The sequence below is a fragment of the Vanrija albida genome, assembly GCF_041260175.1.
Source record: "Vanrija albida strain AlHP1 chromosome Unknown contig_6, whole genome shotgun sequence".
NCBI lineage: Eukaryota > Fungi > Basidiomycota > Tremellomycetes > Trichosporonales > Trichosporonaceae > Vanrija > Vanrija albida.
The window spans coordinates 2,436,026-2,454,781 of record NW_027191425.1 but is presented as its reverse complement, the minus strand read 5'-3'; the positions used below and the strand labels follow the sequence as shown (position 1 = coordinate 2,454,781).

General features: G+C 64.9%; 10 protein-coding genes across 10 annotated transcripts; 4 read left to right on the top strand and 6 right to left on the bottom strand.

The window, feature by feature from the left end:
• Window positions 1-412: 412 nt before the first annotated feature.
• On the top strand, window positions 413-2,326 carry Q8F55_008396 (uncharacterized protein; the record flags this gene model as incomplete). Its single annotated transcript, XM_069356793.1, has 1 exon — window positions 413-2,326. The coding sequence occupies one exon, from the start codon at window positions 413-415 to the stop codon at window positions 2,324-2,326; it is 1,914 nt and encodes a 637-aa protein (XP_069206634.1).
• Window positions 2,327-2,383: 57 nt separating this feature from the next.
• Window positions 2,384-4,225, bottom strand: Q8F55_008395 (uncharacterized protein; the record flags this gene model as incomplete). The annotated part of the gene is made up of 4 exons (XM_069356792.1): window positions 2,384-2,733; window positions 2,785-3,292; window positions 3,329-3,839; window positions 3,897-4,225. 4 exons carry the CDS (start codon window positions 4,223-4,225, stop codon window positions 2,384-2,386), a joined length of 1,698 nt encoding a protein of 565 aa, XP_069206633.1.
• A 727-nt stretch (window positions 4,226-4,952) lies between these two features.
• On the bottom strand, window positions 4,953-7,340 carry Q8F55_008394 (uncharacterized protein; the record flags this gene model as incomplete). The annotated part of the gene is made up of 12 exons (XM_069356791.1): window positions 4,953-5,047; window positions 5,081-5,541; window positions 5,574-5,748; window positions 5,783-6,044; window positions 6,079-6,175; window positions 6,213-6,218; window positions 6,257-6,272; window positions 6,310-6,966; window positions 7,008-7,075; window positions 7,111-7,126; window positions 7,213-7,224; window positions 7,265-7,340. 12 exons carry the CDS (start codon window positions 7,338-7,340, stop codon window positions 4,953-4,955), a joined length of 1,941 nt encoding a protein of 646 aa, XP_069206632.1.
• Window positions 7,341-8,494: 1,154 nt separating this feature from the next.
• Window positions 8,495-9,450, bottom strand: Q8F55_008393 (uncharacterized protein; the record flags this gene model as incomplete). The annotated part of the gene is made up of 4 exons (XM_069356790.1): window positions 8,495-8,850; window positions 8,886-9,024; window positions 9,061-9,237; window positions 9,271-9,450. The coding sequence occupies 4 exons, from the start codon at window positions 9,448-9,450 to the stop codon at window positions 8,495-8,497; spliced, it is 852 nt and encodes a 283-aa protein (XP_069206631.1).
• A 154-nt stretch (window positions 9,451-9,604) lies between these two features.
• Window positions 9,605-10,948, bottom strand: Q8F55_008392 (uncharacterized protein; the record flags this gene model as incomplete). The annotated part of the gene is made up of 1 exon (XM_069356789.1): window positions 9,605-10,948. The coding sequence occupies one exon, from the start codon at window positions 10,946-10,948 to the stop codon at window positions 9,605-9,607; it is 1,344 nt and encodes a 447-aa protein (XP_069206630.1).
• A 356-nt stretch (window positions 10,949-11,304) lies between these two features.
• Q8F55_008391 (uncharacterized protein) lies at window positions 11,305-12,072 on the bottom strand (the record flags this gene model as incomplete). The annotated part of the gene is made up of 1 exon (XM_069356788.1): window positions 11,305-12,072. The coding sequence occupies one exon, from the start codon at window positions 12,070-12,072 to the stop codon at window positions 11,305-11,307; it is 768 nt and encodes a 255-aa protein (XP_069206629.1).
• A 444-nt stretch (window positions 12,073-12,516) lies between these two features.
• Window positions 12,517-13,562, bottom strand: Q8F55_008390 (uncharacterized protein; the record flags this gene model as incomplete). Its single annotated transcript, XM_069356787.1, has 5 exons — window positions 12,517-12,851; window positions 12,894-13,032; window positions 13,069-13,245; window positions 13,280-13,453; window positions 13,488-13,562. The coding sequence occupies 5 exons, from the start codon at window positions 13,560-13,562 to the stop codon at window positions 12,517-12,519; spliced, it is 900 nt and encodes a 299-aa protein (XP_069206628.1).
• A 1,159-nt stretch (window positions 13,563-14,721) lies between these two features.
• Window positions 14,722-16,235, top strand: Q8F55_008389 (uncharacterized protein; the record flags this gene model as incomplete). Its single annotated transcript, XM_069356786.1, has 4 exons — window positions 14,722-15,144; window positions 15,286-15,549; window positions 15,596-16,019; window positions 16,063-16,235. 4 exons carry the CDS (start codon window positions 14,722-14,724, stop codon window positions 16,233-16,235), a joined length of 1,284 nt encoding a protein of 427 aa, XP_069206627.1.
• Window positions 16,236-16,555: 320 nt separating this feature from the next.
• Q8F55_008388 (uncharacterized protein) lies at window positions 16,556-17,194 on the top strand (the record flags this gene model as incomplete). Its single annotated transcript, XM_069356785.1, has 1 exon — window positions 16,556-17,194. One exon carries the CDS (start codon window positions 16,556-16,558, stop codon window positions 17,192-17,194), a length of 639 nt encoding a protein of 212 aa, XP_069206626.1.
• A 577-nt stretch (window positions 17,195-17,771) lies between these two features.
• Q8F55_008387 (uncharacterized protein) lies at window positions 17,772-18,737 on the top strand (the record flags this gene model as incomplete). The annotated part of the gene is made up of 1 exon (XM_069356784.1): window positions 17,772-18,737. The coding sequence occupies one exon, from the start codon at window positions 17,772-17,774 to the stop codon at window positions 18,735-18,737; it is 966 nt and encodes a 321-aa protein (XP_069206625.1).
• Between the last annotated feature and the right edge of the window lie 19 nt (window positions 18,738-18,756).

Genomic DNA, 18,756 nt, shown 5'->3' with positions numbered 1-18,756 from the left:
ACGCAAACACGTGGTGCTGGACGCCGGCCGGCGCAAACCCCGGTCCTCCGCACCCGTACTTCTCATCTGCCGCTCCCCTCTGCCACTCGCTCGCCACAGCGACGCAACTAACTCTCCCAAGCACCTCACCGCCCCGTACCTGCTGCAGTCGACGTCGACGTCGTCGCCGCGCGCGTCGTCGACAGATCCCGGGCCAACGGCCCAGGATAGCGCGACCCGATGACAGCATCGTGGGACCAGGAGGGACCAGGAACGGGCCGAGTTCGAATGTGACAACAACCCCTTGGGCACTTGGGCAGCTCGCATCCGAGTCGAGTCGAGCAGCACATGATCCAGCTCTGCTCTCCTCGACGACGGCCCCGACCTACTTCTCACCATCGCTCACCACTAACCCTCTTCTCCATCACTCACAATGGCCCTCCCGCCACCGCTCCCCCCGCGCCGCCAGTCGTCCGCGCCGAGCTCGCCGCCCAGCGTCCCGCCCGGCCGCCCGACCGAGCAGCGTCCAGTGGTCACCACCGGCAGCGACCGCGCCGGGATCCAAGACGCCCTCGAGCATTCAAACGAGCGCCCCACCGTCATCAGTTTCCGCCGCACCCCGCGCGACCCGGACCAGCCCATGACCCTGCACGAGGCGACCAACGAGGCGGCCCTCAACTCGATGTTCGCGGTCGCCAAGCCCAAGCCGCCGCGCGTGCGCGCGCCGCCGCCCAAGCCCGTGCCCAAGCCGGCGCATCTGTCGTCGCCACCCGAGAGCCCAGACGCCCGGCCGAGCGTCGCGAGCCTGGCTCAGCGCTTTGGCTCGAGCTCTGGCGAGCTGGCCCCCCCGCCCGCCAGCATGCGGAGCAAGGTCACTGGCGTGCGGTACACCACGGCGCATGCGAACCCCGTGCCTGTGCCGCGGGCGACGTCCCCCGTCACTGGCCCGCCTCGGGTCGACCCAACCGCGTTCCCGCACATCTTCGACGCCATCTTCGCGCGCGCGCTCAGCGCCGACGACGAGCGCGACCACGCGACAGCGCTGGCCCTGCGCGCCGTGTGCCGCGGGTTCCGGGACCGTGCCGACGCCTACCTCTACGCCCATGTCATATTCGACGACCCGGACCGGCCGGCCGGCGTGCTCGACGAAGACGTCGTGCCGCACGAGGTGGCTGTGGCCGTGGCGACGCGGCTCGAGATCCGCTCGGTTCACGGCCGGCTGCCGGCGGTTCCCTTCTACGACGCTACCGGGGACGACATGACGCGCTGGCTCGCCTGCATGGGCAAGCACACCACCATCGTCGACTACCACTGCGCCGTCGACGCCGCGGCCGTCGCGCCCGACCTCGCCGCCGCGCTCGAGGGCAAGCTGGCCCACTGCCGTCGCATATGGCCCTCGGTGTCCGTCCTCCCCGCGTCCACGATCGTCGACTACATCGACATCACGTCCGACGGGTTCTGGACGGCGACGCACGACGAGGAAGACGACGACTACGACCCCATCCCAGTCATCCCTCCCGTGCCCGAATCCCCGCACATCCACCTCAACGTCATCAACGTCGTCTACTCTGTCCGCATGGGCTACTACTCGATCCGGTACAAGGTCGGCGAGCGCAAAGGCCTCCACCTCGCGTTCACGTTCACGCAGCGTGCCGACTCGTGCACGAGGAGCGACCGCACGCGGATTCCCATCTCGTTCTCAACGTGCCATGTGATGAACGGGCCGCAGCCGTTCGGCTTCCTCGGGCCGCTGTTCATGCACCTGCCAAACATCATCCGCGACAATCGCGCGACCGCGCTCATTGGGCTCGAGGACGTGCCCGAGATCCTGATGGGGATGAAGGGCGTCGGGGAAACGTTCTTCAACACGCACATTGTCGCCCAGGGCATGGTCATGTGCTGCCCCATGGAGTATGTCATGGGCGAGAACAGGTACGACTATGCCGACCCCGAGACGGCGGCCAAGAACTGGATTGGCATTGGCGGCATCCCCGGCGGGCGCGAGGTCGCGGGGACAAAGTGGGCCGTCATGTCCAACCAGGTGATGCGGGGGCAGGCGGGCGACAAGGTCGTCGCGTTCGAGTCGGCGGCCGGGGCCACGCGCGTCGCAGGCAAGGTCGCGCGCCTGTGGTTCCCCTTGCGCGACGAGCACACGATGGACCCGCCAGGCGCGACCTGCGACGCGTTTGGGCGCTTCGGCGGCGAGACAATCATGTGCATGATTGCGTATTCCAAGGCGCTCATGCCCGACGACCTGCCTGCCATCGGGCGCATGTTCCATGCGTTGGCGAATAGGGGCAGCGGTGGGTCCGACTGCGTGGTGCAGCAGGGAGTTCCCCCGCAGTAGTACAACAATGCATCGTGTCATGTCTAGGGCTTGGCCATGTCTAGAGCTTGGCCATGTCTAGAGCTTTGCCTGCTTGCTGATCCCACCCTCGAGCTCGGTCTTTGCCCGCGCGCGCAGGTCCTTGCGCAGGATCTTGCCGCTGGGCGACTTGGGGATGAGCTCGACGACGGCAATGCCGCCGCGCAGCTTTTTGTGGTTGGCCACGCGCGCCGCGACCCACGCCTTGATCTCCTCGATGAAGCCGTGGTGCTCGTGCACGTGCTCGTGGCTGACCCCCGCGTCGGGCGACGCGACGACGTACGCTCGTGGCAGCTCGGTCGCCTGGGACTCCTCCCACACGCCGATGACACCCGCGTCGTGCACCTTGGGGTGTTGCAGCAGGAGTGCCTCGAGCTCGGCTGGCGCAACTGCGGCGAGGTTAGCATGCGTGCAACCGGTCCCACGCCACGCCCACTCACCCTGGAAGCCCTTGTACTTGATCAGCTCCTTGGACCTATCGACGACCGTGTAGAACCCATCCGCGTCCACGACCATGATATCGCCCGTCTTGAACCACTTGCCGTCGTCGCTAAACGTCTTGCGCGTCGCCTCGGGGTTCTTCCAGTACCCCTTCATGACACACGGGCCCTGGACCCACAGCTCTCCCGGCTCGCCGAGGTCGACATCCCTGCCGTCCTCGCCGACGAGGCGCGCCGTGAAGCCGGCGACGAGCTGGCCGCAGGAGCCAGGCTTGGAGCGCGCGGCCGACATGGCCGTCTGCACTGGCGACGTCTCGGTCATGCCGTACGCCTGGATGACGGCGATGTGGGGGAACCGCTTCTCAAACGCCTGCGACAGCTCGGCGCTCATGGGCGCGGCGCCGGCCAGGAACGTCTTGAGACTTGACAAGTCGTACTTGTGCACATTGGGCGAGTTGACGAGGCTGAGGACGATGGGAGGGACGACGGGCGCGTGCGTGACATGGTACTGGGCATCAGTTCGGCCCGTGGCAGTTCAACCCACCTTGCCGACAGCACTCAGTACGCTGTGCTCTTCGTACTTTGGCAGCACGACGACCGGGACGCCGATAGTCAACGGGCGGAGGAGGACAATCGCCAGGCCATAGATATGGCTCATGGGGAGGATGCCCAGGATTACATCCTTGCCACTCTCGAGCGGCTCGTAGATCTCAGCCAGGCCCTGCAGCTGGGCCACAATGTTGTGCTGGGTCGTCTCAACCCCCTTGGGCAAGCCAGTCGTGCCAGACGAGTAGCACTGCCACGCCGTCTCGTGTGCCTGCTCGCCGTTGAACGTCTCTGGTGCGCCGGGCGACACCCCAAAGTGGTCGTACAACGACTTGTACCTCGTTCCGGCAGGCAGCGCACCCGGCTGGGCAAGCAGCAGGACGTGCTCGTCCGCGATGGGCTTGTCCAGCAGCGCACGCGCCTTCTCGAATCGCTCCAGCGTGGACGGCTCGAGGAGGATGAGCTGCGCGCCAGAGTTGTTGAGCTGGTGGGCGACCTCTGTCGGCTCGCTTGGGCGCGTCAGTAAGCGACGAGGCGATCCGAGCACGAGCTCGCCATCAACCCACTAGGCATAGTTTGCTGGCGTGATCCGGATGCCGGCGGCTAACAGGCCGTACGCCGCCTCGACCCACGGGATCGAGTTCATGCCCCAGAGGCAGGCGACGTCACCGCGGCCGAAGCCGAGCGTCCGCAGGCCGGTCGCGAGTCGCAGCGCATTTTCTTTGAGCTGCCGGCGGGAGAGCGTGTAGCCGGTGAAGCCGTCAATGTACGCCGGGAGCTCGGGGTCGAACGTCTTGACTGGGGAATCAGACGGCGAGTCGGGCAAGAGGAACTGGAAGATGGACACCTCGGGCGCGGGCAGCGTCCGGTAGTGCGAGTAGTATGGGATGGCCATGGTGTGTGTGGGGGGGGGGGGGGGGTACGCCGACGTCGACAGCAGCGAGAGGGTATTTAGTCGTGAGCAACAACACTGACAGAGAGAGCAACGACGTAAAAGTTGGCCCGTCACCCAGCTCATGACCGCAGCGCGCGGCTCGACGCCGACGCTGCTCAACTTTTGACGAGCCGATGTTCGCGTCATCAGCAGGACGGATGTTCGGCTATCGGCGCCTGGGACTGGGCATGGGGGAGTGCAGCGGCCCGGCAGGCAGCAGTCACGAGCGATGGCGCCATAGCTGCTGCTGCCCTGTGCAACGACGAGCTGCTGTGCACGAATGCGAGAGCAGAATGGACCGAGTCGCAGCGCGATAAATAACGAAGGAGATGCGCCGGCGAGCACGTTATCGCGGCAGGGAGGGCTCGGCAGTCTCGCCAAAGTGGCCGGGCCGACGAGGTCACCCCGCACGGCACGCCTCCGCGACGCGACGCGGCGCGGTGCGACGCACGTCGCGTGAGCTATGCATTCCACTCGGCCGTGTGAGCGTTATCGACGGCCGCGCTGCCACTCGAGACGACGCCAGAGCGATCCCGGAGTGGCGGCGATCCTGCGTCATGTCCGACCATCTGTGTGTCTGTACTGAGCGACCAGACAACTCCGGCTGCACCCGTCCTGATGCCGACATGCCGTGCCCAATCTACAGCGTCCAGACAATACACGTGTGGCTACAGAGGTATCATAGCGGTCAGCTCGTCCCAACACCCGCGGCATTGACTCTCTCCCGGAGCGGGGCGATCGCCGACATCGTGTCCAGGCGCGAAAGGTAGTCGATGTATTGCCCTGGGGTTAGCTGATCCCGCTGACCTGACGCACGCAGGTACATGACCGACATGGAGGGCCCCGACGGCATGCCGCCCACGCCCGCCTGGTGTGCACTGGCCGTCTCGATATCCGGCAGCAGCGTCGACGCGACGTAGCGGATCTTGCTCAGCCCGGGAAAGTGATTGATCGCAATCAGCTCGATCGGGAGCGCACGCAGCACCTTGAGCAGGTTGGACATGACCAAGTCGCGCGCCTTGCGGAACGTCGCTTCGTTCTGCCGCAGCTTGGCGGCCCGGTACTCGTCAGAGTAGATCGGCGCCGAGTGGTTGTCGGGCCATGGCACCGTGGGCGACTGCCAGCGCATCTGGACCAGATCCCGGCGGTACTGGACCGCGACGAGCCGCATCGCTTGCTGGGTCACGTAGAGGTTCGACTGCTGGACCATGACGCCGTGGTCGGTGAGCGAGAGGTTGTTGCTCTGTCGCCAGGTCGCCGCTGGTGGGAAAGACGCCCTGGTGTGAGCGTCGTCGCGAGCCGCACTCACGGTGACCTCTCCGTGTCCAGGTCCGTGTTGAGCCTGAGGAACTCGGGCATGTCGAGGAAGACGTCGTCGAGCTCCTGGATGAGGGCGTCGAGCTCGGCTAGGCGGGTGAAGAGGGCCACGCCAGTCGGAGGGACGACCGTGTCCTGTTCTCTCCGCGAGAGGATCTTGCCGGCGACTGGGGTCAGTAGGCGTCTCAGTGTCCAACACACCCCGGTACATTGCCGAGCAGTAGTAGAAGCCCCACAGCGGCGACGGAGACGGCGGTACCGAGTCGTCGGTCGGGGTTCCAGTCGCCGCTTGGTACAGCTGCTCGTCGTCCATGGTCGACGGCAGGCCGAGGCCGCCGCACAGCGCCTCGTTAAAGTGCAGCCGCGTCTCCTCGTGGATCCCTCCAGACCGGTCCGAGCCGTACATCAGCCACCACATGCGGCGCATCATCTCGCCCTCGATGGGGTCCATTGTGGCGTAGCTCTGGGCTGTCAGTCTGCCGCAGCGACCCACTCACACTCTCGCGATCGAGATTGCGCTGCAGCATCATCGAGACGTTGCTGCCCTGCAGTGATCGATACATGTTCTGAAAGCCCAGCCCGTAGGCGCAGCTCCTGTGGGGTTAGTGCTCCCACGCAGGTGGCGGCTCACGTCGCGCTGTGATGTTAGTAGTGCACACATCCAACCCGACCCACCCGTAGATGATGTACACTGCCGGTGTCAGCGCCTATCCCCCAACCACACCCACATCGACTAGACGTGTATGTCACGAATGGCTTGCCGAGAAACTCGAGTGACGCGTTGTACGTCCTCTCCAGCAGGTCCGTCCCCTCGTCCGACGACAGCGGGACGTTGTTCTTGGGCAGGTGTAGCAGCGCATACATGACGACGGCCACGACCATGGCAGTCCACTCCTCCTGGCCGTCGCCCTCCTCCCGACGCGCGGCGAGGTCCCGCTCAAACGTCGGACGGTGGGGGTACGGCACGAGCCAGAACACGTAGTCAAAGTAGAGCTTGACGAGCGCTTCGAGGGTGTGCCGTGGCAGAATGGCATCGAGCGGGTTCGGGCGCGGGTTGGACGAGGGGTACAGCGTGCTGGGCATGGGCGGGGTCGGGAGCTGGAGGGGCTGGGCAGGGAGGGCCGCTACGGTCATCCCCGCCGCCGACCCCGCCTCCATCGACACGTCGAGCATGCTCGCGCGCGGGTCGAACGCCGCGGCCGCAGCGTCCACCGACCGCTGGAACATGGCGATTGGAAAGTCCTGCATCCCCGGGGGCGGCACCGGAGGCACCGAGGGTGGTGCTGTATGCGGCGGTATTGCTGACCGCATCGTTGGAGGCGAGGTGACCTTGCGCAGCGATCCGGGGGCGGGGCCCGACTTTTGTCGGACGTGTGTGAAGGTGCCTTGGTGTTAACGCGCGTCAGGAGCCCGCGAGCTCGCTCACAAGGGATGGCCGCCTTGGTGCAGCCTGTACACTGCCCGTTGATGGTTGTCGAGCGATCACATCCGATCCTGGGTGTAAGCCGAGTAGCAGTTACCCCACTTACTTGCGAATGCGGCATGCTGGGGCAACGGTCAGCTGCGACATTACGCCGACGAGGATCCTCGGAATGCGCCGAGCCAGGTCGGCATGCGACAGACACACTCACCATCACAAGCCTCTGGGGTGTCAGTCGCATACCTCCTGTCACTAGAACTCACTTGCACTTAGCTCGGATGGCCGCGAGATTGGGTGGAGTGGGGGATGGGGCATGCCGTTGATCCCAGGGAGGTTCATCTGCGGCGGGCGCGCGCTGCGCGCGTCGGTTTGGTCTGGCAACCTGCCCCGGCCTGTTGTGCGGTTGCTGGATGGGCGGCAGTGCGAGGTTCCTATCACTGCTCTAGACACGCCGTGTCAATCAATGTAGAGTAGAGGCGCCAGTACGAGTTGATGGACGCCGCAGTGGCGAGGGCGACCATCGGGCAGCGATATGGGGCAGCAGCGATGGACCACGATGGAACAGCCCCGCACGTGAGAGCAGAAGCGACCGCGCGACCTCGACACCAGCGTCGCGACCGCTCTCGTTACCAGCGTCTCCAAGGGATCTAGACGCCTGACTAAATGAACTACCCAGCTAGGGGGTCCCGTCGCGACCCGTCCAAACCCGTCGTCTACTGAAACTGGGTAATGTCGTCACTACTAGTCTTGGCGGCCAACAATGTCCGTCTACATTCCGCATTGGTGGTCACATGCCCGCTACCCAGAGTCTGGCCCGCGGGTCCGCGCGCGTCTCGCTCCGAAAATACTGATAACTGCAAGCGAAAGATGATCAGTTTGTGGCGCGTTGTTGCGCACTGACTTGGCAGCGTCGCCCAGAATATCACTGATGAGGGCGCCAAGGGAAGGCAGGTGCCTCACGACGGCTCCATGCCATCCCCAATGCCACTCCCAAGCTGATCTGAGTGGTCAAGAGTGTGCCTCTTCTGCTGGCCTCGGCTCTCTGATCGTCTCGATTCCCGACCATTCGCGCCTATTCTGGGACAAGACGGTCGTCTGATGAATGACGCTGGGGCAAGTGACCGTTTATATCTACAAACCTGGAAACGGGAAGCGGCGGCGTCAGCGCTCGAGTGTGGCCGACGGCCTGGCGGTTCCAGTGGTCTCCGCTGTGGCGAGGACTCAACGGAGGACTGGAACGCAGCACCTGAAGAAGGTCTCGTTTTCTTCCGTGAGACCTTGGACCGCGAGGTGGAACCTTCCCACTCCAGCGATGAACGCCTTGTGGTGAACGAGGTGTCACGGCGTGAACCTGGGAACCGAGTGGCACTGTTGTTGATGTCGAAGGCGCGTCTGTGGCGCAAGACAGCCCCCATTTCGCTTGGAAGTCTCTAACTTTGTGCACACCGACTCGACGCTCTGCATCCTGGAGAGCTACTCGCAGGTTACGTCTCCTAGCTGCCCCCCACGGCCGCCCCCTCCACTACACCCCCGCCCGGCTTCTGCGCGACTGTGGCGTAAAAGTTAAAGTACACCTCGTGCCACTCGGCCTCATTGAGTACGCTCTCGGCCCAGAGCATGACTTGCGCGGGCGTTGCGTCGTTCCCAGCGATCCTAGGCGCGAGCAGCTCGATAACGGCCAAAAAGTCGGCTGCCATGAGGCGGCCAATCTCGCCTGCGCCGCTGCGCGCCAGATGCGCCGGCGCGACCCGGGTCACTCGGCCTCCCAGCCCCGCCGCAGCTGCGTGTGCCGCGAGCTTTGGCGCCACGTCCGGGTCCGCCCCGATCTCAAGCACCGTGCCGCGGACCACTGGCGTCAGCTCACCACCCTCTCCCCGCCCCTACCCTTCTCGTTCCACACCCGGAGCCTCGGCGTCATGCCCAGCCGCGCGTGGATGTCGAGGTGCGCCTCGGTGAGCTGCACCCACCCGCCGGGCTTGGTGACCCGTGCGAGCTCGGCTATAACCCTCGGCCACTCGTCCGTCTGTGCGTGTGAGTGGGCCCCTCGATGCGAACCCACCTCGATCGCGAGAATCATGGCGCGGTGGTGGACAAGGTCGAAGTGGTCGTCGGGGAAGGGCAGCCCCTCAAGCACGTCGCCGAGGGTGAAGGTAATGCCCGAGTCAGGCGCGGGGGTGTAGGTCGGGTGGTAGTCGACTGCTGTGGCCTCGGTGGCGGGGTAGCGCGACTTGACCGCCTGGGTGTGAGTGCTGCATGCCGCTGCGCCCACCTCGATCCAGCTCCCGGGGCCGCACCCCACATCGAGCACCCGCCCGCCGTGCTCCAGGGCCACTGGCGCGAGCACTTCGGCGCCAAAGAGCAGCGTGAACAGCACGTGCTGGCAGCGCTCTCGCGCAATCTCCTTGGCGTCGTCGCTGAACGGGTAGATGTGGGACGTGTGGCCAACCATGCTGCGGGGCGTTGTGAGTGAATGAGCAGTGAGCGCAGCGGGCTCCGAGAATACCCAGGTGCCCCAGCCGCCCCAGTCGGGGTGAGCGGCATTGCGAGCGCACGCCCCCACGACCATGCTGCACTGACTGCATTGCACGACCCTACTCAACTCTTCAGAAACGACCGCTGACAGTAACAACGCGGTTGTGCTCGTCAAACTTGAACGTAGCATCCGACTCGTCGTCTTGGAGGACCATGGTGCTGGCGTCCGGGGTGAGGACGCGCCAGCCGCGCGCGTACCCCAGGGCGAGGACCGACTCGCGCGCGTTGATAAAGCCGCCGGCAATGATCGACATGGACCAGATGCCCAGATTCTTCACTGTGACGGGCGGGAAGGGCGCGTCAACCAGCACGAGCAGGCGGCTGCCGTTGCCCGCATCGATCGTGTAGTATGGTCCGCGGCCGAGGACGCCGACGCACAGCTGGCCGAGCTCGTGCGCGAGGTCGAGAATGTCCTGCTCGTCGCTCACCATGTTAGGCGGGAACGGCAACTCGGCCTCGGTGAGCTCCTTGATCCCGTGCGCCTGTCCGTACTCCTGCAGCTTGCGGCTGACGTCGTCGCTGCGCGGCATCGCCCAGCCCCAGAGGACCGACCTGGGACCCGGCGCGATCGACGCCATGAGGTGGCAGCGTGTGTTGATCGTCTTGCCGTTCGGCGCGGAGAAGATGAGCTCGCCCTTGGCAAAGTCGGAGTGGAAACTGTATTCGTCGCCGAGCTCCTCGGTCTCCTGCACCAGCTGGCGCTGCAGGAGCTTGGCGTGCATCTCACCGCGGGCAGTGAATGTGCCGAGTGTGGGGTAGATGGGCCGGAGGCGGCCTATCTCGTTGGGGAGCTGCTGAATGATGGGCGGGCCCGCGGTGGGCACGGGGGACGGGCCAGAGGCGAGAGCGAGAGGAGGGGGGGATGCGGCTGGGTGTGGAGGCGGCGAGCCGGCGTACTGTGCCGCGAGGGGTGGTGACTGGGTCGGGTGAACCGGCGGGGACTGCGCGGGCGCGTAGGGGGACGGCGCGTAGGGGGACGGCGCGTAGGGGGATTGAGCTGGGGGAGCGTATGGCGACTGGGCTTGGGCTGGAGGCGATTGAGGCTGGGCTGGGGGTGCGTAAGGAGACAGAGCCTGGGCTGGAGGAGCGTAAGGAGATTGTGGCTGGGCTGGAGGCGCGTAAGGCGACTGAACCGCCGGTGCATATGGAGATTGAGCTGGAGGAGGCGCGTAAGGAGACTGAGCTGGAGGCGCGTATGGCGACTGCGCGGGCGGCGCGTACGGCGAGACGCCAGGCTGTCCTGGCTGGGGAGCGACGGCGTAGACCACCTGGCCCGGTTGTGGTGCAACGAACAGCTGCTGGCCGGGAGGGTACTGTCCTGGTTGGGGAGGAGGGTAGCCGTGGGGCGGTGGCGGCTGGTGCGGCTGCTGCTGCTGGTGCTTGTTGTCAACGTCGTCCTGGAGCGGCGAGCACATCTTGGGTCGCGCGCAGGCTCAAGATTAAGTATGCAGGAATGAGAACAAGAGTAGCATGAGCGCCAAGAATCGCTAGTAGTGCACTGCAGCGGTCAGGAGGTCAATAGCGGGCATGGGTGAAACGTTGAAGAGCGGAGAGTGGGAGGAGTGGGTCGAGTAAACAAGAGATCACGGGACAGTGTAGCCGCGGCTAGACGGAGACGGAGACGGGCGACTTGCACTGCAGCACACCCCTCTGCAGCTCCTCTACTCGTTACTCGTGCATGTACATTGTCTACAAGGCAGTCCATCGGGCGTGGCAGTGCTACCCGCAGCGCATCTATAATGTTCTCACTCAAACTGCTCTCTCCAACTGCTCACTCAAACTGCACGACGCGCGCGACCCGCGCCGCATCCGGCACGATCACGGACCCCTCGTACTCGTTCTTGTCCCCGCAGTCGCGGAACACGCCGGGGATGCTCGCGGCGATCACCCACGCCTCGACGTATCCGCTCTGGCCTGGGGGGAGGAAGAAGCCCTTGCCAGTGGTCGATGTCGCCGACGCGTTGTAGCTCCCTCCCGCGGCCTTGACAATGTACCCGGGGTCAATCCCGCCGGCAGAGGCGTTGGACGGCGGGTGGAACTCGACGTTGAAGACGGCCTGCCTGTTGACGTCGACCGCGCACGGGCCAGCGCCGGCGGCACAGTTGACCTTGTCGGAAACAATCATGCGCACCGTCGTCGCGTTGGTGAGCCACTTTGTCTGGTCCTTTTCCATATCAAAGCGCGTGCAATTTGGTCGCGTCTGCAGCGGGCTCGCGCGCGGGACGGGATGGAAGCGGCGTGGTGGGAGGCCCTCGGCATTAACGACGACGGCGAGGAAGGCGAGGGCGAGGAGGAGTAGCGGGAGGGGTCCGAGGGGTGTTTTCCGTGGGCTGCTCGACTCCTTGACCGCCGTGCGCGAGTTGGTGGTGCACAGCTGCCGGTACACGCCGTTGTTGGCCAGGCAGCGGCCAAATCCCTCGAGCTCGTCGTCCTTTACGCCGCAGTGGACGAGCGTGCTCCCCTCGGAAATCGACATGTTGGCCGTCGTGCAGCATGTCTGTACGATGCTGGTGTTGTACGTGAACGAGCAGGTGTTCATGGTGGTGGGGGTTGCGAGGGGGGCGGGAGGGTGGCCAGACTTGCCTGCCCACCTATTTAGAGGCTGCGTGAGTTGGCCGTTGCCGCCAGATGCCATTGATTTTATGTAGATCGCCTGCGGCGCGCTCCACTGCCGCCGCCTAGCATCTTGGCAGATGACCTTGTGGAGAGGAGGGAGTGGGAGGGGTGGATAGTGGAGCGTCTCTTTGCTGCGGTGGTGATGACGCAAGGCACCTTGGCACTTCGGGGTGAGCCGTTACGGCACGCACCGAGCAAGTAGCCTAGGCTGGGCCTGGAGGTGAGTTGTTGCGGATGCATGACGCAGGGTGGTGGATCCCGAGTGGCAGCGAGGTCGGCTGCGCACGGCGCCCGACGCGTCTGCGTGCGTGTATACAACTGCATAATGCCTCTGAACAATGTACACAGGCCGGCATCTCGACGCCGCCTACATCTCCCCGGCCTTGGGCTTGCGCGCCCACACCGTGACCCAGTTCATCCACACGCCCTGCTCCTCGCCCTCGACCATGGCCTTGCTCGCGCGTGCGCGCTCGTACGCGACCGAGTTGCCCGAAAACGTCGCGAGCACAGGCGACAGCGCCTGCATCACCGCATAGTAGGTGTTGAACGCGGCCTCGCCGAGCCCGCCGACGTCGGTCCGGTCCCAGTACCCGCGCTGCACTTGCACGCTCGCGCTGGGCAGGCCCGCCATGGTGAGGTACTGTGGAAGACGGTGCGCGGCAAAGTACTCTGTATTCCTGGCGCCGAAGAACTTTTCCTGCGCTGGGGCATGTCAGCGAGGCGGGGGGATAGCGCCCCACGCACACTCATCCTCGAGCTCCTTGATCGCGCCGGTGACAGCCTTGGGCGCGTGGAACTTGAGCTCGAGCTCTGTCAGCTGGATCCAGCCGCCGGGCTTGGTGATGCGGATGACCTCGGCGATGGCGTGAGGCCACTCGTCAGCCTGGCGTCAGTGACACGGTGCCGACCTCAGGCCCACTCGCAGAGCCGCCACCATCATGCGCATGTGCGTGACGTCGAACTGCCCGTCGGCGTACGGGAGCCGCTTGAGGACATTGCCAAACTCAAAGGCCACGGGCGTGCTGGGGTCCGAGGCGAACGTCGGGGCAAAGTCTGTCGCCGAGCACTCTGCGTTCGGGTATGCCGCCTTGATGTCCTGGAGTGTTAGGAGGGACGCGGTACCCGCCCACCTTGATCCAGTCGCCTGGGCCACAGCCGACGTCGACGACGGCCGGGTGCTCGTGCGACTCGATGTACTCCTTCACTGGCGGCTGAAGCAGCCCGCCAAACAAGCCGACGATGAGCTTGTGCTGCAGCGTCAAGCGGGCACTCTCATCCGTATCCGCAGGAAGAGGGTAGATGCTCTGGGCGTGAGCACAGTCGCCACAACCGCCTCACATCCTTGTCCGAGTGGTACGCCCTTCCGTCGCTCTCGGGGACGTTCTCGAGGCCAATGACGACTGGGCCGGTCATGGTGAGTGGGTGTCAGAACGGCTTGCGAAGTCAGCACGCGCCCACGAAGGCACACATGGCAGCTCGGGTGAGTACCGAGGTCTGTCTACGACGCGTTTGTCTGCGCACGGAGCGAGTGCGGTGATACCGCTTTGTGACCCCGCGGGCTGCGGGGCAAGCTACAGTCAGGGGTGTGCTCGGCGGCCGATCGGCAAGGTTCGAGGGAGGGACGGCTTGAACATGCTTGTCGTTTGAACAAGAGAGACACAGCAAACGGCGGATATCGTCCCTGCTGATCAGGTGCTCGCCGTCGCTGTCGATCCGGACCCAGTCTGCATCGTCTCGCGCCGTTGTCAAGCTGCAAGCCACAAACACGTCGACATGCATGCCATTGTTGACACTAGAATGTGACTAGCGGAAGAAATTCTAAACGGGCGGGGACTTGCCTGACGTCGTGGGGGAGGGAGGAGGGACGAGATCGGGGGCGCCGTCGGGGGCGGGGGAGCACGAGGGGAGGCAGGGGGGCGAGGGAGGCAGACAGGAGAGTGCACTGCGCGCAGTCGAGCACACCCACGCGCCATGTCACCAAAACAATGCCCATGCTCCCACACACTGCCCGCCATCATTGACATGCTCCAAGCCATCAAGATGGCAGCGATGACACCTCAGCAACATGGAAAGCGTAGGGAAGCGGCCTTGGCAGCAGTGAGCTCGCCGCTCTTGCCGCATCTTGGCTGCGTACGCAGCATGTACCAAGAAAAGCTGTGAGCCTCGGGTGGAATGCGGGTGGGGCCGTGACGCGTCCAAGACAGGGTCGCGGTGGGCCTTGCCTTGGCACGCCAGGCCGTGGCAATTCTCTCTCGTGCCCGTTTCTAGGGGGTAGCTCGGGCAGCTCCTTGCATCTCTGCGTGGGTTGGACCTCTGTCGCCAAGCAAAACAGGCAGTCGCAGCGAGGACCCAGGGCGGGGTCACGGCATGCACGCTGGAATGCTCAACTAGGCTTTGAGTTGTAGTTGACCTCGCACTCTCCACTCATTCTCACTGCATTGCTCACTCGACCACTTGACCTGCGAGTCGACACTCTCCTTGTCTGTAGAAAACGGCACGACCACGACTGGACTCTCTAGCACGACCTCACTCTCCTTTTCCCGAACCCCCCCCCCCTCCCCCCACCCCCACAATGGCCTACAACCAGCAGTACGGCAGCCAGCAGTATGGCAACGATGGCTACGCCCAGCCTAGCAGGCAGCAGCACATGACGGCCGACGAGATCTGGGCCCAGGAGGCAGGCTCGAACCGCGACCTCGTCCAGGGCGGCCACAAGGAGCAGTACGGCAACGGCGCGTACTACGGCGACGACCAGCCCAAGGGCAGCAGTAAGAAGAAGTGGTGGTGGATCGGTGGCCTGCTCCTCCTCGCGGCCATCATCGCCGGTGTCGTCGCCGGCGTCGTCGTCAGCCAGAACAACAAGAAGAACAACAGCAACGGCAGCTCGGGCAGCTCGGGAGGGAGCGGAAGCGGTGGTGGTAAGGGCTCGGGTGGCGACTTTGCCAAGGACGACCGCCTGCACAAGGTGTTCTGGGGCATGGCATACGACCCCGAGGTGAGTGTTTGTTTGGGCGCGTGTTGCCCTCGGGGCGGCGGCGGCGGCGGCGTTGAGGCGTACCGAGGCGCTCAGCAGCATTGCTCTGGCGCCGCGCGCGGCCGTCGTGAATCCCGAGACACATACTGACGCCTCGTCCAGGGCGCTGTGCCACCAATGTGCGGTGCCAAGCAGGCAGAGGTCACAAAGGACATTCAGATCTTGTCCCAGCTCACGACCCGCCTCCGCCTCTACTCGGCCAACTGCAACGTCACTGCCCTCGTCATGCAGGCCATCAAGGACACGGGCGTCGACATGAAGGTGTACCCCGCCATCTACGTCAACGACGACGATGCCATCTTCACGTACCAGATGAACAACCTGACCGACGCCATCTCCAAGTACGGCGAGGACATGGTCGAGGGTGTGAGTGGGCGTGGTGGTGGAGTGAGGGCACAACTGACGCCACCAGATCGCTGTCGGAAACGAGTACATGCTCAACCAGGTCGGCTCGTCGACCTCGGGCGCGGCGTACACCACGGCACTCACCTACCTCTCCGACCGCATCGACCGCTTCAACACCACGCTGCAGGGCATGGGCTTGAAGAAGCACATCCCCGTCGGCACCGGTGACGCCGGCTCGGTCTTCTCGGTCGCCATGGCGCAGAAGGTCGACTTCTTCATGTCCAACGTCCACCCGTGGTTCGGCAAGCTCCCCGCCGCCGAGGCCGCCACCTGGACCTGGTCGTACTACGACGAGCACAACGTGCAGGTCGCTGCCCAGGCGCCCAACAAGCCCAACGTTTACCTCGCCGAGACTGGCTGGCCCACCAGCGCCAACGAGACCAAGTTTGAGACGCTCGAGGGTGCCCACGCCTCGATGGCCGACCTCCAGAGTGAGTCGCGTGTTGCTACGCGGTGGCATTGCTAACCCCCCAGCCTTCCTCGACTCGTACATTTGCCAGGCCAACGCCAACGGCACCGAGTACTTCTACTTTGAGGGCTTTGACCAGCCTTGGAAGGCCATCTACGGCGGTGTCGAGGAGCACTGGGGCCTGTTTGACAAGGACCGCAACCTCAAGCAGCCTCTCACCATCCCCAATTGCGCGTAAGCGGGGCAGAGCCCTGTCCGCCCGGTGTGCACTGCGCAATACAGTGCAATACAGTGCCACCGATTCGACCGCCGCTGCGCACACGATGCCGGCGGTCTTGTATACATGTACACCCGATGGACATTCATATTATTCGGGAAGGGGGGGTGCAGGGGGATACGGGGAGGATTCCTGGAGAGGATGATGGCTCCACGTGGCTGACGTCGGCGACTGCCCGAAGGCCCGAAGTCACCGACCGGGCCGGAATGCGGATACTTGGTGCCACCGCCGTCTTAAGTCGAGTTGAAAGGTTAGCAGCTACTCCCCACTCCCCCCTCGCCATGGCCAGCATCACAATCTGGGGCCGGCCCAACTCGAACAATGTCAAGAAGGCGCTGTGGATCGCGGCCGAGCTGGGGCTGAAATACAAGCACGTCCTCGCCGGGCTGCAGCACGGGGTCAACAACACGCCAGAGTACCTCGCGATGAACCCGAACGGCGTCATCCCGACGCTACAGGACGACGACCTCGTCCTGTGGGAGTCGAACGCGATCGTGCGGTACCTCGCGGCCGAGTACGCCGTGTCGTCTGGTCACCCCGCGCTGTGGCCTGCGAGCGCGCGCGCCCGCGCCGTCGGCGACAAGTGGATGGACTGGACGTCGACGACCTTTGCCGGCCTGTACCGCGACGTGTTCTGGGGCTACATCCGCACGCCGCCCGAGGAGCGCGACATGGACAAGATCACGGGCAACCTCGCCAAGGTCAACGACCTGCTGCGTATGGTCGACGCTCAGCTCGGCCGCACCGCCTTCCTCTCCGGCAGCGAGTTTGGCGTCGGCGACATCCCCCTCGGGTGCTTCATCTACACGTACTTTGCGCTTCCCGTCGAGCGGCCTGCGCTGCCGAATCTCGAGAGGTGGTACGCCGATCTGCAGAAGCGCAAGGCGTACCAGGACGTCGTCATGATCCCGTTGAGCTAGGGAGTGAGTGAAGGGGTGGGCCGCGCTGACGTACAGGCGGGGTGATTGTGGCTTGCGGGGGCGGCGTTGGGCTCTAGGGGGCATAGGATAGGCAGGCTTGTATTCGAACGCGCAGGGTAGATGCACCGTGCTCCGGGAGACGCGCCTGGCGGTAGACGCTGGCGAGTTGAGCGAGTGGGCCGAGTCGCCGTCAACGCGCGCCGTGGCCAACCCACCACCGAACGGCGACCACATACATGTTGTCTACTCTGCTGCACGCCGAAGCCCACTGCACTGATGCATGTCGAATCCGAGTGTGTCTGTCGCGAGGAACAGATGACCTTGTCGCAGCCTCGACCAGGCCACAAAACGACACGAGACTGCAGTCGTTCACCACAAACACAGCCGGCAGTCTCGCGGCGAGCCTCTACCTGTGTCCAGCTCCACGCTCTCCCACTCCGACAGACAGGCAATGGTTGTATCGAACAGGGTGCATCGTTGCGACGTGGCGAGGGACGTGGCGCCTCGCCTATGTGTCGTCTCCAAATGCCACTTAAACCAGACCTCCCGACAACCCCTTCACTCCCAAGCATCCCCCATGCGGCCGCTAATCGCAGTCAGCAGCCTCGCGGCGCTCGTGCTCGCGATCTACCTGTGGTCCACCTCGCGCTCGTCGACCAACGGCACACAGCACGTCGCGCTCGCAGCCCATGGCGCACAGCTCGCAGCTCTCGCGCGCCTGGTCGCCGCGCTTGACGCCCTGCCCTCGCCGTACGCGCTCGGCGTGGACACGAACGGCGCGCTCGTGGTGAACATCCTCGAGCCCCCGTCCTATCCCGAGAACGGGAGCGACGAGGAGGCGCAGGCGTACCATGCCTTCTTCGAACGGTACGGGGTCGCGCTCGACGCCGAGGCCGACGCTATCGACGGGTATGCCACGACAAACTTCACCGGCCAGCTCGTACGCTCGACGTCCCCGGACGCCGTGCTCGCCGCGGGGCTCTCCGCACGCCCGGGCCGCTTTGCCTCCCTCTCGGCCGCGCAAGAGTGGTATCCCGACCTCTCGGACGAGGGGTTCCGTCCGGCTGACGATGCGGACCGGCAGGCGTCGCAGGACAAGTTCTTTGACGACTACACGATTCACCGGCGCCACCTCTTCGGCTCGGGCGAGTGGCGCGCCCTCCAGCGCACCGCGCTCCAGGCCATGATCACCTGCCTGGACAACTTGGGCACGGGGTATGACCTCAGCCTCGACGCCGACGGGGAACTCATCGTCAGCCCCTTCGTCAACAAGTACCCTGGCGGCTGGGCCTACGATGCGACGAGCAACAAGTTCTCGGGCGGGTGGGCCGATGTCAAGGACGTTCGCGACACGGACCCGCTCCTCAGCCTCTCCAGGTGCACTGGATCACCGTACATTGTCCACAAGGTGATGGGTAGCGGCGGTGGCCGACGGGTGACCCGCGGTGTGCGGGGCCGTGGGCGATACGACCCCGACGTGGTCCTCGCCGAGGGGCTGAGCTGGCAGCCGGGGAGCCGCCCGATTTCGACCCAGGGGGTGTGAGCTTGCATCGAGTTGGCAG